The 22839-nt window shown below is 47.6% G+C and overlaps 1 protein-coding gene across 2 annotated transcripts in view; it reads right to left on the bottom strand.

Annotated features, from left to right (window-relative positions):
- Positions 1 to 22839, bottom strand: part of PLCG1 (phospholipase C gamma 1) — a 578648-nt gene that overhangs the window by 266954 nt on the left and 288855 nt on the right. For both annotated transcript variants that reach the window (XM_086932272.1, XM_086932273.1), the window contains exons 7-8: positions 22475 to 22497; positions 2058 to 2130 (exon numbers count right to left, since the gene is read on the bottom strand). In XM_086932272.1, the coding sequence (XP_086788398.1) occupies positions 2058 to 2130; positions 22475 to 22497 (96 nt within the window). The remainder of the gene's footprint in view (positions 1 to 2057; positions 2131 to 22474; positions 22498 to 22839) is intronic.

Below are 22839 nucleotides of genomic sequence, written 5' to 3'. Positions count from 1 at the left end.
GTAGAAATGTGCTACACAAAAAATAAAAGCTATATGAAGCTCCGATTCAATTAGTGGCAGGCTCTTAGTGCAGTGGGCTCCTGGATGGGTCGAAGAGAACAAGAACGTTGCTGCACACTATGTGCTCTTCCTTACGCTTGCAAAATCAGTGTTTCATTATATGTATTATTTATATGGAAGCAGAGATCCTTCAGTATCTTAGTAAGAGGCAAATGAAATTTTATGATTTTAGAGAAGTAATAACAATGGATGAAATGTTGAACAGAGAGTTTGATGGCTACAGTCCCTAGCATGCAGTATACAGATGTTTACCTCTGCAGGACAGAAAACTGTGCAATGTGCCCGCACTGTGAGAGCACATTAAGCATTTGCGAAGGTATTCAATTCATTCACGTTATCAGTAGTAAAGGGGGAGCACATAAATGCACATATGTTGTCCAGAAGAGAAACCTGTTACTCTGTCAATGCCACATAAGGGAATACATTTGATAGTTTTACTATCTTGCAAAGGAGCACATAATATGGTGACACTGCATTGGTTTAACAAATCTTCTGTTCAGTTTGGCATCCTGAAATCTACTGATATATTGAAATGTCTCTCTGCATCAGTTACCAAGGCAACTTGCAACACTTTGGCAAACAATTTGAACAAAATGTGTATCGAAAAGATATCCAAAAAAACCAAAAAGCTCGAAATAGTAATCTATTGACCCTATGATACGCTCAAGCTTTTTAGGAGATTTCAAATTCAGTTCTGAATAACATATAGAAGATGCTGAATAATAAATAGAAGATGTGTAGAGTGACAGCGCCTTCAATGCTACACTGGCACCAAGGGCAGGATAACCTCATCATCAAAACGATACGCTTGGGTAAGTCATGGAATTCTGAATGCGTAATGACAGAATTTCAAATGTGGTGGTAAATCCAACCCCATCTCATTCTTCTTACCAAACCACTCTCATAAAAACACTTGTACAACCAGCTGAATATCTGGTGTGTCCAGCAGAAAATTTAAAGATGACCAATTGGTTATGAGAGTCGGGTGATTTCCAAGTGGATGTTTGTTTTCATAACACCAGCATCCCACTAAATGCAACATCAATGAATCTGTGGCTAAAATAAATATATATAGTTAGGAGAATAGAAATGTAATATGAAGTCATATGTGGTATTGAACACTGAATGTATTTAGTTTCTCAGATGTAGCATAAGATAGTGGTAGATGGTTGTATAAGCCAGTTTGAATAAATCAGTTTAAATACTGACTTGATAGCGGAATATTTGGCAGATCAACAGTTTTAATAAACTTATGGCACAAGTCAAATCAAATAATAGAGGTCCATATTTCTGGATTTAAGTAAAAGATTGGACTATTGGAGGGGGGGGGGATGTGTATTGAATATGGTTCCAATACATATATCCTTTTGATATTAAAAATCTTTAATTAAAAAATCATGAAAAATCCTAACATGCCACTTTCAAGATGGTGATTCTGCATGCACTTTAAAAAGCCTGTGTTTATAAATCACCAGCAAAATGCTTTTTAAGCTGCACATGAAATCCCAGCCTGTGCGCCGGCCTGTAAGTTTTACATAAATTGCTTGAGCGCTGCAGAAGCGCTCATCGCTCACTGTCATTACAATGGTGGATTTTGGGTGTGGACACGGATCAGACTTATACCTGAATTTAGCTGCACTAGTTGAGAAAGCCAACTACAGTGACTTCTTTTTCTAAAAGGTAGATGTCCTCAGCTCCCAAGTATCATCACAAAAGCCATTTAAAAGTAACAAAAGGTGGAAAGGATACAGTCAATAACAGCAGCATATCTGGGGTACACTCATTCGACACAGTAGAACAATAAGTTAAAAATCAATAATATAAAACAAATATGTTTATAAAAGGACATCTGTTATTGAACGCGACTGCAGCCAGAACAACATCATCTAATAAGTTTTGCATTTGAAAGTTTGAAGGATGTAGCGAGGTTAATGGACCGAACAAGTAGTGTGTTTGTTGGGGGTTTCATGCTAGAATGGAAATGCTGCTTTCTTTACCTTTTGGTATTCCAGTAAAAAGGCCTGGAAGTCCAGTAGGGTCACTTTACCAAGGTCTGGCCTCCCTGCACTTCTAGAGAGCAGAAAAAAAGGAAAAGAATAGGATATGAAAACAATAACATATACCAGACAGTGAGAATGATGCCTTAGAACAGGTGTGAAAACTGAAAGATTTTTATAGTTTGATGCATAAGCAATCACTCATTTTAACTTTAAATAAGGAACAGCCCATGGGTGTCTCTCCGCAAATGTTACAGACAGGTTACTTACGTCCTACCAAGAGTTTGTGTTGAAATATATTCCCACCTGAGACACACTTGATTTTGTTGTGCTCTAGCAACATCACCAAGGATCCATGTGCAGGAGGTGTCAAAACAAAGCAGTAGAGCAGTTCATTACCATGCCTTCCCTGGCACAAGCCCTGGAGTGATGCCCCTCGATACAGCCAGTCATGACTCAAGGCAGAGGCTTCCCTAGAAAAACCCTCTTTGCACAGCACTGTCTCCCTCAGTCTACTAGTCTGCAATATTCCTCATAAAGCTATTCGGATTACTCACAGGGTTTTGATACAGAGTAAACCTCCTCAGAGTACTGTGGTGGTAGCTCACTGAGCCAATGCCAGCAACATTATCACAAGGACCCATAACCCTTTTTACAAATGGGATGGGAACCCCAATTTCTAGTGCTGCCCCAAGGGCATGTACAAGCGTTCTGAGGAGGCGAGAAGCCAGGGGAAGCAAGAGGGGGAGAAAGAGTGTGCATGTGTGTGTATTATGTATGTATACACCCTCCTTCTCCTAATGTTCCCCTTTGCCATTTTCACTATGATCAGAGGATTTGAAAGTAGAAGCTGTCCAAGTATCAAGTGGCAGTGTGCCCTAGAATGTACTCCATGGTGTAGTGATACAAGCAGACATGTGATGCCATAAAAAGCGACAGTGTGCTGGAGTGACCTCTGGAATCTTTCGGTGGTATCGGCCTTGGAATTAAACTCTCTTTCTAACCTTCAGCGTAATACTCCTTAGCAGGAACCAGAATCTGACCCAATGTCTCCGGACTAACCAGTGGGCCCAGGACTGAACCTGGGCCCAGAGACCAGTGTGAACATGTGTCACAAAGTAACCATGGTAATAAGGGCCATCAAACAATGTCCTACCTCTGACCAAAAAGAATCTGCTCAAAGCCCCATAATGATAATCAGTGCAATACTTTAGAAAGAACATCAGTGAAGAGTGAGATAGAGGCCATCAGCGTAATGCTCCAGAGTGGAAATAAGCGCAATTTCCCACTGTAGGGTTTTGTTGCAGTTCTTCGGCTACATTGTGGCTTTACTGAAAATAGGAATTTTTGGTAGCAAATATCTCAAATTGATAAACCCACAATGATGCGAGTGTTGGATTTACAAATACAAGAACCCAGAGGGCACCTTAGAGGTACCCCCTGAAAACCTACCAGCCTCTGGTGTTCTTGCTGACTGGTTTTTGCAGCCTGCCACCTGAGATGCTGTTCAGACCTCCTGGGGTGAGAATCTTTTGCTCTCAGGAGACCCAGAACAAAAGCCTGTCCAGGAAGAGGGCGTAACACCCCCACCCACAGGATGACCGGTTGATTAGTCTCCTTGGGCCATCAAGGTTCAAAAAGCTGCAGCCTTTGGAATGTAAATCTGGCTCCCGCTCCCTTTGTGTAGGACCCCCTTGGCACCTGGACAGGCGGGAAAATTAGCTAGTCAGGTAGGTGTGTCACCGCCAGACTAGTACCACCCCTAAGGTGGGCTACTGTGAGGTGGATACTACGTTTCAGAAGTTGCCATCTTTGTGCTAGCAGACTGAGAAATTCTGGGACAGGGTTATGCCCACTCCCCACAGGAAGGGGGGATATAGGGGCCATAGTGCCCACAAGGGTCAGTAGACATTGACTACTATCCTACAAACCTCTAAAGCCCCTAAATTCAATTTTCTGGGGTAACCCTGGCACCAGAGAAGCAGATCCTGATTACCTAAAAAGACAGAGGACACCAAAGAGCCGCAAAAGCAGAGATGAGAGAAGAAGCAGCTGGCCTGGTACCAACCCTGCCAGCCTGTCTGCCTTCCGAAAACTGTTCCAAAGTTGACTCGTTCTGCAGCTGTTGACTCCAGAAACCTGGAAGGACTGACTGCCTGCCTTCAAAAAAGACTCAAGGCCTCCTGTGAACAGCGGATCTATTCTGAAGAAAGTCCAAAAAACACCCGAAGTCACTACTGCTCCAGTCGCCTTCGGCCCGAGTTGAAGTAGGCCACAGGTGTCTACAAGGTCCCCCAGCCCTCCAGAGCTCGAGTCCATCATGGTTTCACCCCTCCTGGACACCCCAACGTCGCCTGCAGCCTATGCACAAAAACCCCTTCAACCGTGACCGCTCCAGTAAGGAAAAAACTGTTGCCTTAGGACACCTCTTCGCCGGTGGCCCATAGGCCTTAGAGAAGAGACCCAAATGTGTATCCCCCTTCCCGAGCATTGCATGGCCTGAACCAACCTGCTGGTCAGCCCGACAGGCCTCCTGGCCAGAGCCTGCAGCATCTTTCCGAAGTGACCAATCTCCTATGAAATACACTGGGCTCCCGATACTGGTTTGCACCCTGCACCTGGTGGTGTTTTTTTGGTGCTGCCTTGGAACTTGCCCATCACTCACCTTAACTCCTGGAGATTGGTTTTGTAAGTCACTGTAACATACCCGTTTAGAGAACTTGTTCTTCCTTACATAGGATAACATTGCAAAACTCAAAAATGTGTCTACTTTTTAAAGTGGAAATAATTTATATTTAAAAAGAAGCCTAACTGGACGATTTTTCTCTGATGCCTAAACATATATAAAGATACTTGCTATTTTTATAGGTTGGTGTGGATCTTCGATGTATGTGTGTCATTTATTGTTCGCTATTTATATTTGAAAATGTCTTGCACTCCTCTGTGTTGAGCCTAAGGCTGCTCAACCACTCTGCTCCCTAATACAGCCTTTTGGAATTGCATTGCTAGCCCCTGTCCACTCATGAAGTAGCCCTTGCACACTTTACAGGGTGCATCAGATTATTGATATATCACATAAAGAGCCAGCCTCCTACACCCCCTTTGAAAATTAATACAATCTCCCATAAAAAGATATCATCACAATACCTGTGATGGCAATCTGTGAAAATGCCCCATAGTGCCACCATAGAAATGCCCCATATTGGCAATCAGTGAAATGCCTCACAGTGACACTGTACAATACGAGACAATGACCATCAAGGCAATTCCCTACATTGAGTCAGTGCAATGCCCCTTAAGAGGAATCATTGCAATACACAGTGAAAACCAGGGTCAAGCCCTATATAAACCCCCACACTAACCATTATAGCATAGCTTTGATGGAAATACAGCATTGGATCGGACATTGTCTATGGCAAAACACATTCTAAGATGAATTCAGTGTGTGTTCAACATTCATACACATGGGTGACCACCTTGGAATAGTTTTTCATAAAGCACAAGAACAAACTTGCCACAATGATGCTGTGCGTGCACGCATCCAGACGCACGAGTGTGCTCTTGAAATAGTGCTAAAATATTTGAAAGATGTCTGGCTTCTTTTTATTTTAGCAGCAGGAATCGGACAAAGCAATGGTGGTGCAAGCAGGCCCTGGGGCAGCAGGGTGGTGAACAAACCCCACAGGGGTAAGAAATCGGGGGAGGGAGGGAAATAAAAAAAAAAGAGAAAAGAAGAAGTTACTTACCATCAGTAACGCTCTTCTGGTGGATTCTCGAACCACAGATTCTTCACCTCGTGACTATCCCAATTATTGCACTATTGGATCAGAAAACTGAAAAAGCAGTGCCCCTGAGTAACGATAGGAGGCACATTGCGACTCTGCTCCAACTTTACTCCACCTTGCAAGAGGTGTGGGAATTGGGACATACGCCACCCCTGATTGCCTGGTTTTTGTCTGTTGGGCTCATAGCCCCAATGCAAAAAACCTTGGAGTCTGGTTGTGTGGGCAGTGGGGTATGATGCTGTCAATACATCAATCTCTTAGCATATCAATGAAAAGGATAAAACTGCTGGTGGAGATTGTTGGGCTGGTACTAAAAAGGTCCAAAGAGCATGCCACAGCCCTCTTTAAAATGTTGCAGTGCTGAGTCAGCCTTTTTGCCGAACAGGTAGGACCCATTTACAGACACGTCTAGTAGGGATGCCTGGATGTCCCCTTAGAAACCTGTGGATCGCACACATGAGTGGCACCAGTGCGCCAAGCTTGTCCCAATAGATGTTCCTAGACATTCAGTGGTGTCTAGGTCTGAGTGGATGACAAACATATCCACATCCCGGCCATCCTGAATGGTTTGGGCCAAGGAAGCCTGCAACTCTTGTGGGACTGCTGTTAAGATCTCACTAACCATGTCTCACAGTGCATGAGTGTAAAATCCTAGGTGGCAGATGAACACATTCTCTTGCCAAGCGTTTCCATAGGTTTGGGCTCTGTCAGGAGTAGTAGTCAGAAAGGTGTTAAGGTACACTCTGCTAGTGGGAGCCTGCACCACCAAACTCTCAAGAGTTGGATGCTGGGTTAAAAAACATCAGGGGTGCCTGGCGCTGGTCTTTTGCAGCGCGCAACCTGGCAACTGACCAAAGGGCCAGACATGGGTTTGCCCAGATGTCTTCAGTGTGGGTCTCATTGAAGGGTAGAAAAGATTTGGTACTAGCATAGGCAGGCTGAAGGAGCTCAGTAAGAACATTCGTTTTTACCTCCTTAGTTGGTGGGTAGAGGTAAAGCAGCTCTACTAATCACGGTCACAGAAGATGTACTTTCCTCAGTTGCTGGCCCAGTGGGCAAATCTACTCTATATCCGAGTGAAGTTATTCAACCCACTGGCATCCTGTAGATTTATATACCAGTTACCCTTACCACAGGGTGGGGCAAACTCTTCCCTAACACCCCACTGCTGTCTTCATTTGGTTGACACTGGTCTGAGTTGGAGTCAAAAAGTCTTTGCTGCACTGCAAGGTAATGGTATAGTGTACGAGTCATAGGGATTGGGTAAGGACTGCGCCTCATCAGGATCTGCTCATGGCCTCATTCAAGACCAATTCGGCTTTGGGTCAGGCACCATGATATGTTGTCGCTCCTCCTCCGGAGCTGGCAGAGATGTCCAAGAGCCCAGTGCAGATTTTGGCACTGGACCCAAAGTCGTCACAGACTCCGGTGTAGAACTGGAAGTGGGTTTAAGGGGCACAGACGGACCTAAGGGCAAATCTGCCAGCAGCAACCCAACTTTAGGGCACTGTGGATCATTGGGGCCCAAAGGAACTCCAGAGGGAGCTGAAAGCATGCAGAAGATGCACAGCATTGCCTCTCAAGGTTTTGAAGTTCTGTCTCATCGCTAATGTCATCAGCAAAATCGCTGATGCACCTGTTAACTCTGGGTACTTCAAGACCTAGGTTGGAATCAGCTCCTCGTTGGAACGGGAGGGAGACCTGGAAGACAATGACTCACTTGCGCCTTCTCTTGTGAATGAGAGTGGCAGGATAGGGTTGAGTCCTGTTTGGACTTCTTATGTTGTTTTCATTACATACTCGAAGATTTTGACCATGAAGAAGGTCTGCTGAGGGAATGACTTTGGGAGTGTGTCCACACACCATTTCAACCAGGAACAGGACCTGCATGTAGTCTTGTGCTACATGCCACATAGAGCTTCACTTCACATTCTCGAATGGCTTTCAAATTCATCTGGGTGCAGTCATTCAAGCCTTGGAGTCATGTGCTAATCCCAAACACCAAAGGAACACCACATGGGGATTTTTCATACATCTGTTAGTAATAGTCCCTACAAGCTCTCAACCCTGTAGTCTCAGGGGGTGAACTACTTATTTTAACAGTGGAAGACGTTTAGGAAATAAATCTGAAAAAAACATTCAAGGAATGATTAAAAAGAATGCAGAGTTCTCGATCTTCATCTAAAGGCAGTGATGTCAGCGTGTATGGTGACACTTCTACGAAACTCCGATTGTCACTTCTGGAGTCGAACGAAGTTGGAGTGGAGTCACACAGCACCGCCTTTTGGCATGCAGTGTCAATGATTTTTGAGTTTCCGATTCCAGTCTGGCACCTGGGTGATATTCATAAAGTGAGGAATCTGTGGTTAGAAGTATCCATCAGAATGGGGAGAGAAAATAGTCCCTCATTCTCAGCAATAAAAAGACCGGACGTCGTGGCGGAGCTTGCTGGCGTCCATGCTGGACGTGTGTGCGCTGAGCTCCCAGCCGAGGCCCCGGTATTATCCTGAAAAAGTATCCTTAAGGTGCCTAAATCGCTGCAACAGAGGTAGGGTGCTCCCCCGCTCTGCCTGGAACACCTGGACAGACAGGAATTGGGCTGCTCGGCGGCCGCGTGGAGCGCCCCGGAGGAGGTCGCTTGCTGTGGCGGACCAGGCCTGCAGCCGCGGGTTCGCCTGACGGTGGACCCCGCCGACGTCACTCTGCGTGCGGCCTGGGAGGCCCCGAGCGACCCGGAGACTCGGGCCCGAAGTCGGAAGGTGGAGAGCTTGTCCCCTGTGCCTACCGCTCTCATCGCTGAGGACCACGTCGCCGGTGGCGGCCTGTTGTGCGACGGCCCTGGACCCAGGTGTGCGACACAAGCGGAGCTGCTGCGGTTTGCCCGGGAACACTCCTGCCGGTAACCCTGCCTCGGCCCCCCCGCGCGCATTGCCTTCCCGACCCGGCCGAGTGAGGCCCTGGGCAGCTACCGTGACCTGCTGGGCGGTCGGCGCGCTGTTCGTGCTCCTGCAGCCGTTCAAAGACAGAGGCCTGACACCGAGAAGTCGATGATCGGCAAAGTAGACCCCGGGGGCCCCCGGCGAACGCGCAACGTGGGGGGGGTGTCCATACCTCCCGGGCCAGGGCTGCTGCTGTGACCTGCGCTTCACCAGCTTTGTTGAGGGTGTATGTTGGACTAGACACAGACCTGTGGTGCTGTTTGAAGGTGACCTGCTGGCACACCCCCACACACACGTTCACCGCCATTTTGCTGTCAGGACTGGTGCTGCGGCGCCCATTTGCCTTCTGCTCGGTGACGACTGGGGCAGCGCTGTCGAGATAAGTCAGGTGGGATGGTCACAGCAAACGCGGGCAGCTGGGGAAGACTTGACTACCACTATTGAGGTGCTTTGGCCAATGCTTGGACACTGAGGGGCTGTGTGACATCGAGGATACCTTGCCTGGCATACTGTCCGAGTCCTCATCACGTCAGGCTGTGCACGTGGGAGACACATCGCCTATGACCTGTGGCGTGTTTGTTAGCTAGGGCCCTGGGAGGTGCTGCTATCTGCTGGTGCTGGGTAGTGCGAGCCGTTGCACGGGTCCCCCCGCTATCCTGATATCGTGTGAAGACTGAGAGCTAGCGCTTGGAACTTAAGGTTAACGTGGGAGCCGAGAAGTACTCCGGGCCGATACGACGGACTGCTGACACCTGCTGTGAGCGTCGCTTACATGTCCACCAGACTAGCCATGGGCAAGAATGACAGAACACAACCTAAACTCACCTTTGAGCAGCGTCGGACCAAGGGGTCTGAAATGGCGGCTCTGGAAACATCTCCGAAGGGAGCAGCTTCGGAGAGCTCCATCAGCTCAGATATTCGCGAACTGCTGGTCGCAATGGAGAAGGTGATACAAGACAGTATCGCATCAGTCGGGTCTAAAATTGACGCCCTGTCCTATCGCATGGACCGCATGTCGGAACGTGTGGACAAACACGCTGAGCGCCTTGACATGGCGGAGCGACGACTGACCGAGGCGGAGGAAGCCCAGTCGGAGTGGGACAAGGATCGCAAGCAATTTGGCAGGCTTTTGCAGGTGATCGAAGACAAATCGGAAGACTTGGAGGCGAGGTCGCGGAGATCCAACATTCGCATTACCGGTGTGGCGGAGACTACACAGACTGGCAAGATGGAGCTCTTTGTGGAGAAACTTCTGAAAGCCCTGCTCGGGGATGAGGTCTTTTCCCCGATGTTTATTGTGGAGAGAGCCCACCACACGCCTGGGCCCAGACCAAAGCCGGGGGAGAACCCGAGGCCCATCATAGCGAAGCTCCTGAGCTACCGGGATAGAGACACTGCGCTTCGCCTGGCCAGGGACAAGGGTAAGCTGCAATATGAGGGGATGGACATCTCACTCTATCCGAACTTTACTGCAAAGGTCCAGGAGGAGAGGAAACAATTTGCGCCTTACAAAAAGCAACTGCGCGAGCTAGAGCTGGACTATGCGATGCTATACCCAGCAAAGCTTCGAATTAACAGACAAGGGTATTCGCATTTCTTCACTGATCCTCGGGAGCTGCAGAAATCACTGAAGGAGTGGTCCAAAGAGCGCAGGAACAGCCCGAGGAGAGACCAGGGGGACCTTGATTCCTCCTCGCTGTTGGAGGAGCAAGATTGACTACCTTACGCCTGCTCGACCCGGTCTCCGCTATGCAGTGGCCGACACACCGCTTCCAATGGGACGCTGCTCGACGCCGTGATTTACACGGTGCGATGATGGAGCTGCGCATCCGCTGCATGGATTGAGTCTGAACACTGCTTTGTGGATCTCCGACTGGGTGAGATCTTACTGGTTTGACTTTGGGGGCACGGGGGGCCGGGCGTGTTCCTCCACTGAAGTGGCAGCATCATGACACAGTATTTGTTAACTGGGTTGGGGGATTGTGTTGCTGCTGAGATTTGAAGGGGATTTACAAAAGGGGGTGGTGATGAACAGAGTGTCTGAATTGAGCAGACCACTCTTACCCAGTCCAAAGATCAGGGCTTGATCCATCACCGTTATTTATGGTAGTTTGGTCTGCCCTGTTCCCATGATGCACTGGGCCAGGGACAGACTAATTTGCATATAGCCAGGTTCTGAGCTGGGATGGTGCAGTGAGCTAAAAAACGGTGATGGATCAAGCCCTGATCTTTGGACTGGGTAGGAGTAGTCTGCTTAATTCAGATACTCTGTCCATCACCACCCCCTTTTCTGAATCATTTTGTCCACCATAAGCGTGGAAGGGTATACTCAGATGTGAGTCCCTTGCTCATTGCACCATCAGGATTCAAGCAAGCCGGGCCGAAGACGGCTGTAATGCCAGAAACCGGTCCCCGGAAGCTTGTTTCCTTCCCAGTATAAGAATTGGCTTGGTAGTTTGGTCTGCCCTGTTCCCATGATGCACTGGGCCAGGGACAGACTAATTTGCATATAGCCAGGTTCTGAGCTGGGATGGTGCAGTGAGCTAAAAAACGGTGATGGATCAAGCCCTGATCTTTGGACTGGGTAGGAGTAGTCTGCTTAATTCAGATACTCTGTCCATCACCACCCCCTTTTCTGAATCATTTTGTCCACCATAAGCGTGGAAGGGTATACTCAGATGTGAGTCCCTTGCTCATTGCACCATCAGGATTCAAGCAAGCCGGGCCGAAGACGGCTGTAATGCCAGAAACCGGTCCCCGGAAGCTTGTTTCCTTCCCAGTATAAGAATTGGCTTGGTAGTTTGGTCTGCCCTGTTCCCATGATGCACTGGGCCAGGGACAGACTAATTTGCATATAGCCAGGTTCTGAGCTGGGATGGTGCAGTGAGCTAAAAAACGGTGATGGATCAAGCCCTGATCTTTGGACTGGGTAGGAGTAGTCTGCTTAATTCAGATACTCTGTCCATCACCACCCCCTTTTCTGAATAATTTTGTCCACCATAAGCGTGGAAGGGTATACTCAGATGTGAGTCCCTTGCTCATTGCACCATCAGGATTCAAGCAAGCCGGGCCGAAGACGGCTGTAATGCCAGAAACCGGTCCCCGGAAGCTTGTTTCCTTCCCAGTATAAGAATTGGCTTGGTAGTTTGGTCTGCCCTGTTCCCATGATGCACTGGGCCAGGGACAGACTAATTTGCATATAGCCAGGTTCTGAGCTGGGATGGTGCAGTGAGCTAAAAAACGGTGATGGATCAAGCCCTGATCTTTGGACTGGGTAGGAGTAGTCTGCTTAATTCAGATACTCTGTCCATCACCACCCCCTTTTCTGAATCATTTTGTCCACCATAAGCGTGGAAGGGTATACTCAGATGTGAGTCCCTTGCTCATTGCACCATCAGGATTCAAGCAAGCCGGGCCGAAGACGGCTGTAATGCCAGAAACCGGTCCCCGGAAGCTTGTTTCCTTCCCAGTATAAGAATTGGCTTGGTAGTTTGGTCTGCCCTGTTCCCATGATGCACTGGGCCAGGGACAGACTAATTTGCATATAGCCAGGTTCTGAGCTGGGATGGTGCAGTGAGCTAAAAAACGGTGATGGATCAAGCCCTGATCTTTGGACTGGGTAGGAGTAGTCTGCTTAATTCAGATACTCTGTCCATCACCACCCCCTTTTCTGAATCATTTTGTCCACCATAAGCGTGGAAGGGTATACTCAGATGTGAGTCCCTTGCTCATTGCACCATCAGGATTCAAGCAAGCCGGGCCGAAGACGGCTGTAATGCCAGAAACCGGTCCCCGGAAGCTTGTTTCCTTCCCAGTATAAGAATTGGCTTGGTAGTTTGGTCTGCCCTGTTCCCATGATGCACTGGGCCAGGGACAGACTAATTTGCATATAGCCAGGTTCTGAGCTGGGATGGTGCAGTGAGCTAAAAAACGGTGATGGATCAAGCCCTGATCTTTGGACTGGGTAGGAGTAGTCTGCTTAATTCAGATACTCTGTCCATCACCACCCCCTTTTCTGAATCATTTTGTCCACCATAAGCGTGGAAGGGTATACTCAGATGTGAGTCCCTTGCTCATTGCACCATCAGGATTCAAGCAAGCCGGGCCGAAGACGGCTGTAATGCCAGAAACCGGTCCCCGGAAGCTTGTTTCCTTCCCAGTATAAGAATTGGCTTGGTAGTTTGGTCTGCCCTGTTCCCATGATGCACTGGGCCAGGGACAGACTAATTTGCATATAGCCAGGTTCTGAGCTGGGATGGTGCAGTGAGCTAAAAAACGGTGATGGATCAAGCCCTGATCTTTGGACTGGGTAGGAGTAGTCTGCTTAATTCAGATACTCTGTCCATCACCACCCCCTTTTCTGAATCATTTCGTCCACCATAAGCGTGGAAGGGTATACTCAGATGTGAGTCCCTTGCTCATTGCACCATCAGGATTCAAGCAAGCCGGGCCGAAGACGGCTGTAATGCCAGAAACCGGTCCCCGGAAGCTTGTTTCCTTCCCAGTATAAGAATTGGCTTGGTAGTTTGGTCTGCCCTGTTCCCATGATGCACTGGGCCAGGGACAGACTAATTTGCATATAGCCAGGTTCTGAGCTGGGATGGTGCAGTGAGCTAAAAAACGGTGATGGATCAAGCCCTGATCTTTGGACTGGGTAGGAGTAGTCTGCTTAATTCAGATACTCTGTCCATCACCACCCCCTTTTCTGAATCATTTCGTCCACCATAAGTGTGGAAGGGTATACTCAGATGTGAGTCCCTTGCTCATTGCACCATCAGGATTCAAGCAAGCCGGGCCGAAGACGGCTGTAATGCCAGAAACCGGTCCCCGGAAGCTTGTTTCCTTCCCAGTATAAGAATTGGCTTGGTAGTTTGGTCTGCCCTGTTCCCATGATGCACTGGGCCAGGGACAGACTAATTTGCATATAGCCAGGTTCTGAGCTGGGATGGTGCAGTGAGCTAAAAAACGGTGATGGATCAAGCCCTGATCTTTGGACTGGGTAGGAGTAGTCTGCTTAATTCAGATACTCTGTCCATCACCACCCCCTTTTCTGAATCGAGATTTGAAGGGGGGCGGCATCATTGAGGGCGGAGGGGGGCTACACTGTGCGTTTTGTGGACTGATTTTGTTTTTGGCACGGACCGTTAGCAAGGGGCTTGGCGCTGGGGTGCAGTAGCAAAGTGGTTTTGATTTGCTTGATACCTGTTTAGCCAGTGACGTCTGCCCCTGCGCTTCTGGCTCACAGGCTCTGGAGAGAGTCGCTTTGGGAATCGCTTCCGTTGGCTTACGGGGGTGCTGGGGAGCGGCAGGGAGTTCTGATGCCGCTGGGTGGGAGTAGGTCCTGTCAGGCCAGGTTGGGGGAGGTCTGCTGTGGGTGGGGGGGGACGACAGTGTTGGGGATTGTAATGGTTATTTTGACTATGGGACAGCCGACTTTGGGCGAGGGGGGTACTATGTTGGGGATTGTTATTGCTGTCTTGACAGTGGGGTTCTGAAACTAATGCCAAGCAATGTGTTGCTTGATTTCAAGTCTAGAGTGAGTACACGAATAGGTAAAACAGCTTACTGCGCCCTATGGTGGTCGCTGTTGGAATGACTAATACTGATGGTGGGAATGCCCCGCGCACCCTGCAGGAATTGAAGATGTTGACGTGGAATGTGAGAGGGCTCAATGATTACCGTAAATTACGGAAGGTACTCAGTTACTTGCATAGACACCATGTTGACCTTGCTCTCCTCCAGGAGACTCACCTTCCACTTAATAGCAAGATGCTGCAGGCCAGGGGACTTGGGGGACACATTGTGGCAGCGGGGTTTACGACACACTCCAGAGGCGTAATTACTTGGGTCAACCCTACCTCTCAACTAAAACTGGTGCCACTGGTGTCGGACCCGGAGGGTTGTTTTGTCATCACTGGGTGCGTGGGCAGGGGTCTTGATTTGCTTGTGGTTAATGTATATGGACCAAATTATGATTGCCCTGACTTCTACACAAAGCTGTCAACACAGCGCAGAACACACGTTTCCTCTAGAATGCTATGGGGGGGCGATTTCAACTTTATATTTGACCCTGACCTGGATAGGTCGGTGGGGCCTGTTCGGAGGCCAGTGGCCTCGGCTCTGCACATGAAGGCGGAACTGATTAAATTGGACCTGGTGGACGTGTGGAGAAATAAGCACCCCACGAAAGGTGGTTTCACCCATTACTCTGCTTTCCATAATACCCACACTAGAATGGATTACTGGCTAGTGTCTCAGGCTCTAATAGATAGTATTAGGAGATGCGAGGTGCTCCCCGGCATCCTCTCGGGCCACTCCCCCGTACTGCTGCACCTAGTGATCCTGAAGAAAATAATCCCCCCCTTTACCTGGAGATTTCCTCCCTACTCCCTACTAGATGAAGCTTTCCGTGGTGAACTGGCAGACGATATAGACAAGTTTTTTAAAACGAACCTGGGAACTGTTGACAGTTTTCAGACTGTGTGGGACACTTTTAAGGCCTACATCAGGGGTTTGGCGATGTCTAAACACTCGAGTGTGCTTAAATCTATTAGACGTAATTTGAAACAGCTTGAATCCCGACTGTCCGAGTTGGAGGGGTATCTACTGGATGACCCTGACGCTAACGCCGACTCCCAAATTAGACTCCTACTGACGGAATACCATGAACTAGCCGACAGGGAAGTACAGCATATGGGCAAATACGCCACGGCGCGAACCTACGGGGAGGGGGAAAGACCGGGCACGCTTCTAGCCAGAATGGTACGCAGTACCAGGAGACCCCTAGTTGTGGACGAACTACTTACGCCAGAGGGTGAGGTAATCTCTGATGAGGAGGAGATCCTCCAAACGTTTCAGCGGTACTATGCGGAGCTGTACAAGTCCAGATCGCTGCGGGTCGAGGAGGAGATAGATGACTACCTCGAGCATATTGCCATGCCATTCTTGCCGGACTCAGACAGGGAGTTCCTGAGGTCTCCCATACAGGAGGACGAGATATTGGACGCACTGGCGAGCATGAGATCAGGTAGTGCCCCGGGAGCAGACGGTTTGACGGTAGGCTTTTATAAGTCATTTAAGGACAAGCTGGTCCCACATCTGATTACCCTCTTCGATGATATCTGTGAGGAGGGGAGTATGCCCCACTCAATGAGGGAGGCCCTACTTGTCACCATCTTAAAGCCTGGGAAACCTCCGGAGTACTGCAGTTCCTAAAGGCCGCTTTCGCTGCTAAATGTGGACGCTAAAATCTTTGCTAAAGTACTGGCCACGCGGTTGGCTCTCCTGGTGCCGGATCTAGTAGCTCCAGAACAGGCAGGCTTCGTTCTCAATAGGAACCTGACATATAACATCCGCACAGTGCTCGGGACAATGCAGCACGTGCGCCAGGAAAACACTGCCGTAGCAGTTTTCCTGGACATGGAAAAAGCCTTCGACTCGGTGGAATGGCCTTTCATGATCAGAGTCCTCAGGAAGTTGGGTTTGGGAGAACCCTTCCTGCAGATGTTGGGGGCCTTGTACTATCGACCCACAGCGAGGCTGAAGATAGGGGATAGAGTAACGGACTCGTTTGATATTAGCAGAGGTACTAGACAGGGATGTCCCCTTTCGCCCCTTCTATACGCGCTGGTGGCGGAGCCGCTGGCTTGTGCAATCAGGGAATATCACAGCTTGGAAGGCATTAGCTTTCCAGCGTACAAAATAATCATTTCAACGTATGCCGATGATACTCTCCTATATGTCCGCGATCCGGAAGCGAACCTCTCAGCCTTCCTGCGAGAGGTCGTGCGTTTTGGCGCTCTCTCCGGGCTGAAAGTGAACTGGGATAAGTCAATTGCCTTCCCACTGACGCCCGTGACTCAAACCTTTGAAATGGAGTACCCCCTGAAATGGACCACTGACTCAGTCAGATACCTAGGCATACAACTACACACCGACCCGGATGTTTTAGTTAGGGAAAATTATGGCGTAGCGTTCGCTAGACTGGAGGAGGATGTGGACGCATGGTGTAAACTACCGCTGTCCCTGATGGGCAGAATAGCTATCATGAAAATGATAGTACTGCCTAGGTTTCTATTCCTCTTCAAAAATATACCGGTGGTCCTGTCAAAGGCCTTCTTCAAACAGCTTACGCAGGTGCTTACCAGACTGGCATGGGGAGGTAAAACAACCTAGAGTTAAGTGGACGACGCTGCTGCTTCCTTGTGAAAAGGGGGGGCAGGGGGCCCCTGATATGGAACGATACTACCGTATTGCGCAAGCGGCCCATTTACACTCGTGGATACATAGGGACCCGCGTATACCTCATGTGACTTTGGAACGCTTGTTTGCGGAGCCTCTCCCCCTTCCGGCCACCGTCTGTCTCCCGGAAGACCGCACCATTGGCCAACTAGATTCTCTTAAGTCTACCAATCATGCATGGCATGCGCTGACCCGAGCGCGAGACAGTAGATTCTTGTACTCACCGCAAATGCAGATCGAATGGGTACTGTGGCTGAGTCCACTTAGGGAAAAGGGAGTTACTGAGGCACTGCGGGCACTGGGTCTCACGAAAATGGAAGATCTGTTTGCTGCAGGGGTCTCGAAGACCTGGGAACAGCTCTCCCCCGCTCCGACGGGACCTACGCTCCTACAGCGGTTCCAGTTCCATAGAGTTCGGAGCGCACTCAAGGACGTACTGGGCCCAGAAATGGAGGAACCTCCTGAGGTACCTGAGCTCACCTATGTTATTAAATCCACGTCATCCCGTAAACTAATCTCCAATATGAACAAGCTGGGAGTCGCACACCAGCAGATCCAGCATTCCAAAGCTAGAGAGGAGTGGCAAAGAGATCTGCAGATGCCGATCGATGATGACATGTGGAGATACTGCTGCTCTAACACGAGAAGACTCCCTTAATGGAAGGCATAGACTGGTGCACTTTAAGTTTCTTCAGCGGGTGTACTATACACCGGAGAGGCTGCATCGATATGGACTCACAGTCTGCGGCGTGTGAACGTTGCCATGCGCCGATCGCAGACTTCATCCACATGGCGTGGTACTGCCCTGGAATTCAGAGATTTTGGGCAGAAGTTCTCAGAGCTAAGCACGATCCTGGGCTCGGAGTTGACTAACGGACAGGTGCTGGCGCTACTGGGATACTCTAAGCCGCTTCCGTCTACTCAGCGCCGGCTTATAGATATGGCGCTACTGGTAGCCAGAAGGGTAGTGGCCCAGTGCTGGATGAGGGGGCCACTCCCCACCAAGAAGAGATGGGCGGGTGACTTACTCTACTGTAGCACTCAGTCAGAACTCTACAGCGAGCTACTCCCCCCTAGGAGTAGGCCCAAAAATTTCTGGGGTCTCTACCAGGCATACATACAGCAGAGTGAGGAAGTGAACTCGAACGGCGACGAAACACCGGACATCCCGGAATACCCAGAGGGTCAGGTGGAACAGTTGATGTAGATTCCTTCGGAGGAGGCTGCAGAGGGGGGGGGGAGAGGTGTTTGGCAATAGCACTAGCGTAGTCCCCTCAGGTCACCCAGGTCAAGGAACTGGGCTCCCGGAGTGATAGCTGTAGGAAGTGTAGTATGAACTTGCTGATAGCACTGATTGGAGTACAACACTAGGTACATTTTTGCTGGCACACGGGGGAGGGTTGGGTTGGTTGGGGTAGTTAATTTGTTTCTAGACCTTTCTCACGTATCTAAGGTTTTTGGGCACGAATGACAATCTGTTACTTGCAACACTCATGGGCCTATATATTCCGCTGCTTTGATGCGACTAAGCACTGTTGACTCTGGAAGCTTGCTGCACTGTACGCCGCCGGGCCACCGGGATGCCGGCTAAATGGCTGTGTCCAACAGAATTATGCTAGGCAGACAGGATGTGTTGTTTTGATCCAACATATATTATTAAGTGCTATGCAATGCATGCTATGCTTTATGTGGAATAAAGGTCTTTAATAAAAAAAAAATTAAAAAAAAGACCGGACGTCAGCAGTGGAAGGATCCATGCCATCCAATCAAAACATTGTAGAACAAAAATCCCCTCTGCGAGGAAGCAACACAAGACTAGGAAGGAAAGTCATCAAATCAGGAGCAGGAAACTGAGATAGACAAGAAAGCTGTGGAATCACGAGCAAAGGGCAGATCGAGAGCCCAATATTTTGGATGCAATATCTCTGTTGCCAACAGACAGCTAAAGTTGTCTGTAAGCGAGACTTAAAAAAAGATAAGAGTACCTCTAATGGACTTGCAGGACTACCAGTCCCAACAGTGAAAAATCACGGGCATGTGAGAATAATATTACAGGGTAAGATTGCACAGCTTTACAAAGCCATGCATGGGACTTTTGCACTTTTGTCTGAACAGTGGCCATCGGAGCAATACCCGACAGCAACAATCATACATTGCAGTGCCACATGGAGGACATCACTGCAATTTCACTCTTTGTCAGTGTAATGCCCCATACTGATCTATTGTCCAATCCCTGTGGCTTACAACATCAGAATGTACCACTGAAGGATGACCCACAAATTTAATCTGTGGACGTCCCTTAGAATACCAACACTGCAATGTCCTGTAGTCCTTAACAGTGTAACGGCATCAAAGCAAAGCCCCCCAGTGAACACTGGTGCAATGCACTGCAACATGCCTTCATGTGATACCCTAATCTATCATACAGCAATTGTACTCTAGTGAATCTCGGTGCAATGTCCATAATAACAATGTCCTAAAATATATTCTTCAATTCCATTCGATGGCAGTAAGGACAATGTTCCATATTAACTCTGATATCTCACATCAATCTCCATGCAGCCCTTCTCCCAAGACTATTGATGCACAAAAGCGGTCACAAGATCAGGGGCAGCCAATGTATGCCCAAGTAGAACATTCACATCCCCTGATGCTGCCAACATGGAAAAACGAAAAGGGCAAGATTCAGTGCAGGCATTTTAGCTTTACTGATAACGCTAGCCTGCACAACCAGTCTGCGTTTCACTTAAGTGGAAGAAGCAACCGGAAAATCTGTACAAATCTAAAGGCCTTGTGGGGGTTCCCATGGTGAGAGCTTGAATGCCAATCTCCGTGCACACTCCAGTAAATCCAATACGCATCAAGTCCTTAGCATTTTTTGAAAAGGTCAGACACTGTAGTGTCAGTATAGTTTCAAGTGCGTAAAACAAATCTGTGGAAGATTCTGGCCTCAGTGAACCTGTTCAGCAGAACACTTATGGGCCAAACAATCGGTTTGGCCTTTCTGGTCGAAAAACAAAGTATTAAACACATATGAAGCCCCACAAACAGAAATGTACGCTGTCCTACTCAAAGTCATCAGAGCAGTTCTGCATATAGACATTTCAACAAGTGTATGGGCTAGGAGCTTTCCTCTATTACAGACTGAATCTAAAGCTGCAGACGACAATGTTCTCACAAATGTTTGCTGAAGGGGCTGCTTTATCAAATTACACCATTGCAGCACTTGTCAGATCTACAAATGTTGCACTGTGTAACCGCTGCAGGCAGATGGCTTAATGTGAGTCAGTAAATACGACCCTTTGGAGCCTTGCTGAATTTCAATTGCAAGCTCCCAGAAAATTCAGGACTGTTAAATTGCATGTTTGCAAAAAAAAAAAAAAAAATTCCTGCTTAGGTAAAAAAAATTGTTTACAAGTACAATAAATATCCTATATTCATTTCAAACCCTTAACTTTGTCTCCTTTTGGTAATTCCTTTCTATGGTTGAAGCCACAGTTAGAATATTGGAATTCATAAGTCAAAAACGCTTTTCAGCTTAAAGATGGTATTGTAAACCATACATGTCAGGGAGCTGAGGCGCAGGAGAACGCAAAGGTAGATTGGCCCGTGGTAAAACTAGAACAGTTTCCAATTCGCAGGTGCTTGAGGTCAATGCATGGCTTTAATCCAAGTGACGGTGGCTCATTCCAGGCCATGAGTTGACTCTGGACAGTGGTGGCAGCATGATTACAGTCCTGAGACACCGCCCTTTTCACTTTTACCCTTTTCAGAAGCCTACTAATAGTCTCTCGCCATCTTAAAGAGAGCGCATGTGTGCCGGGTATGTGTACCTGTCTGGCACATACTTTGAAGATAAAGACCCTTGGATTGAAAGTATCATCACGGGATGTAACAGTGGGCACTGACTCACAACTACAACTGTCTCCATTTAATAAAAACTGAGTTTAGATGGTCTAAACTGGTCTCCAAACCCTGCCATTAACCTTACGTAGGTGGGTATAGAGTTATTTGAGTCGCGTAGTGGGTTACAGGAAGATACTATTATTGTTTTGTGATGGGAAACCGCAGCTGTAGTCAGTCTACTGAGTTGCCCAGTGTTGACCAGAGTTGACCAAGAGCACTGAATCAGAGGGCCAGATCATAGCAAGGCAGCTAATTGCATTTTTAATTTTGCACCTTCTGTTCCGATGACTAAAACTTTGTTAATAAACAATGAACCCAGAAAGTGTCCAGAAATCCCATAGGAGAACACAGGACATTTGCCATTGTCATAAAAAAACAACCTACCTTGTAAATAAAAATCAAATCATTCTTTCAAGTTTAGCACTGGGGAGGAGATTGTGCTTGAATGCTGTTAAATGTGCCATGATGTATCAGCGTTTTCAAACCCTTTCACTCCTGGATTCCTTCTAAACTGCTGTATACAACTAAAAATGGATAGTCAAATGCCCCGGAGAAGTAAGTGGAGTATCCAATTTGAAAGCCATAACATTGGTAAGTTCTTTCTACCAACCTTTTCCTCTTGTAAGGATGGGATTGCTGAAAAGGTGTTCAGATATGCTCTTACAAGGCTAAAACTTGAATGCAAAATTGCTGAAAAATACAGATGGTCTGTTATAAATGACTGTCAATACAGTTACTGTAGTGCTTAATACACAGTATGGCTTGAAACCTTAGGTGGATATGTATGTATGTATGTGGTTATCCTACAGCACATATCTAGCTAAAAGGCAGCAGAGCGCAGCTTTGGGTCAGAGAAAAGCAAAAAGTCAACAAGTGATAAAAAAAAAAAACAGGCCAGTGGGAAACCATCTGCGTAAAAAATCTAGAAAAAACAAGCTAATCGTGGAATAGATTTGATGGTTTCAATGTGGCTTCAATGGCTCTGCCATTAGTGACCATGCGGCAGAAGGCCAAGAGCTGTCGGTGGAGGGGAGAATTAGCAGCAAAAGTTTTGAGGATCTCGGATGATCAAAGGAAAATTAGTCTAATGTATCAAGTACCTCTGTAATGTGTGTGCAGATGAATTGTCTCACTTACAGAGAAGATGTTCCTACTTTGTGCGTTTTCTGACACTGTGATTGTTAGGATCAAACACGTTGATTTACCCATCAGAGTTCCATATTGTGACTAGTTTCTTTGTAGATAGTATCCAAGGCAAGGTAATGACGCAAATGATAAACAGTCAATACAAGGTGTGAAGTAACTCCAGTATGCCCTAAGAGAGCAATAATTAAGCAGTCATGTGTTGTCAGAATGACTGGCTAGTGAAGAAAGTACAGAAGCTTGCATGGAAATACCCTTTCAGGGGACACTAAGGGCAAGTGAAGTTTTCACAGCCAAGAGTACGCAATCATTTGTGAAAAATAATAACAATGCAATTAAGAAAATATTATTGCACATCGCAAGACACGAAGTACAAAAACAGGAAAAAATGTAAGGCACTCACCTCTCAAGAAAAGGAACCTCCATCTGTTAAAAACAATTAGACAGTCATGTGTTAAGGTCATGAGAGCAAGGATACAAAACTGAAGCAAGTTTCTATCCTCTTGATATATCTATATAATATACATGTTCACACAGTACTGTTCTTTAACCCACACACAAAATTACATTGGTAGACTGATTATTAGCCCATTATCTACAAAAACAGCCTGCCCCAGAATCCTAAGATCTTTGTTTTATGCCATGAACCGGGTTAAAAACAAAATTAATGCAATATAGTAGACCTGACATTGCATGGCTTTCTGTCAAACATTTGTTGTTTTAGCACAACGTTAGTTTTTATAAAACTATGTATGCCTACCAAAAGTA

The sequence above is a fragment of the Lissotriton vulgaris genome, chromosome 7 (genome assembly GCF_964263255.1).
Source record: "Lissotriton vulgaris chromosome 7, aLisVul1.2, whole genome shotgun sequence".
Classification (NCBI taxonomy): domain Eukaryota; kingdom Metazoa; phylum Chordata; class Amphibia; order Caudata; family Salamandridae; genus Lissotriton; species Lissotriton vulgaris.
The sequence above is the reverse complement of the archived record's forward strand: the minus strand, read 5'-3'. Positions and strand labels throughout refer to the sequence as shown.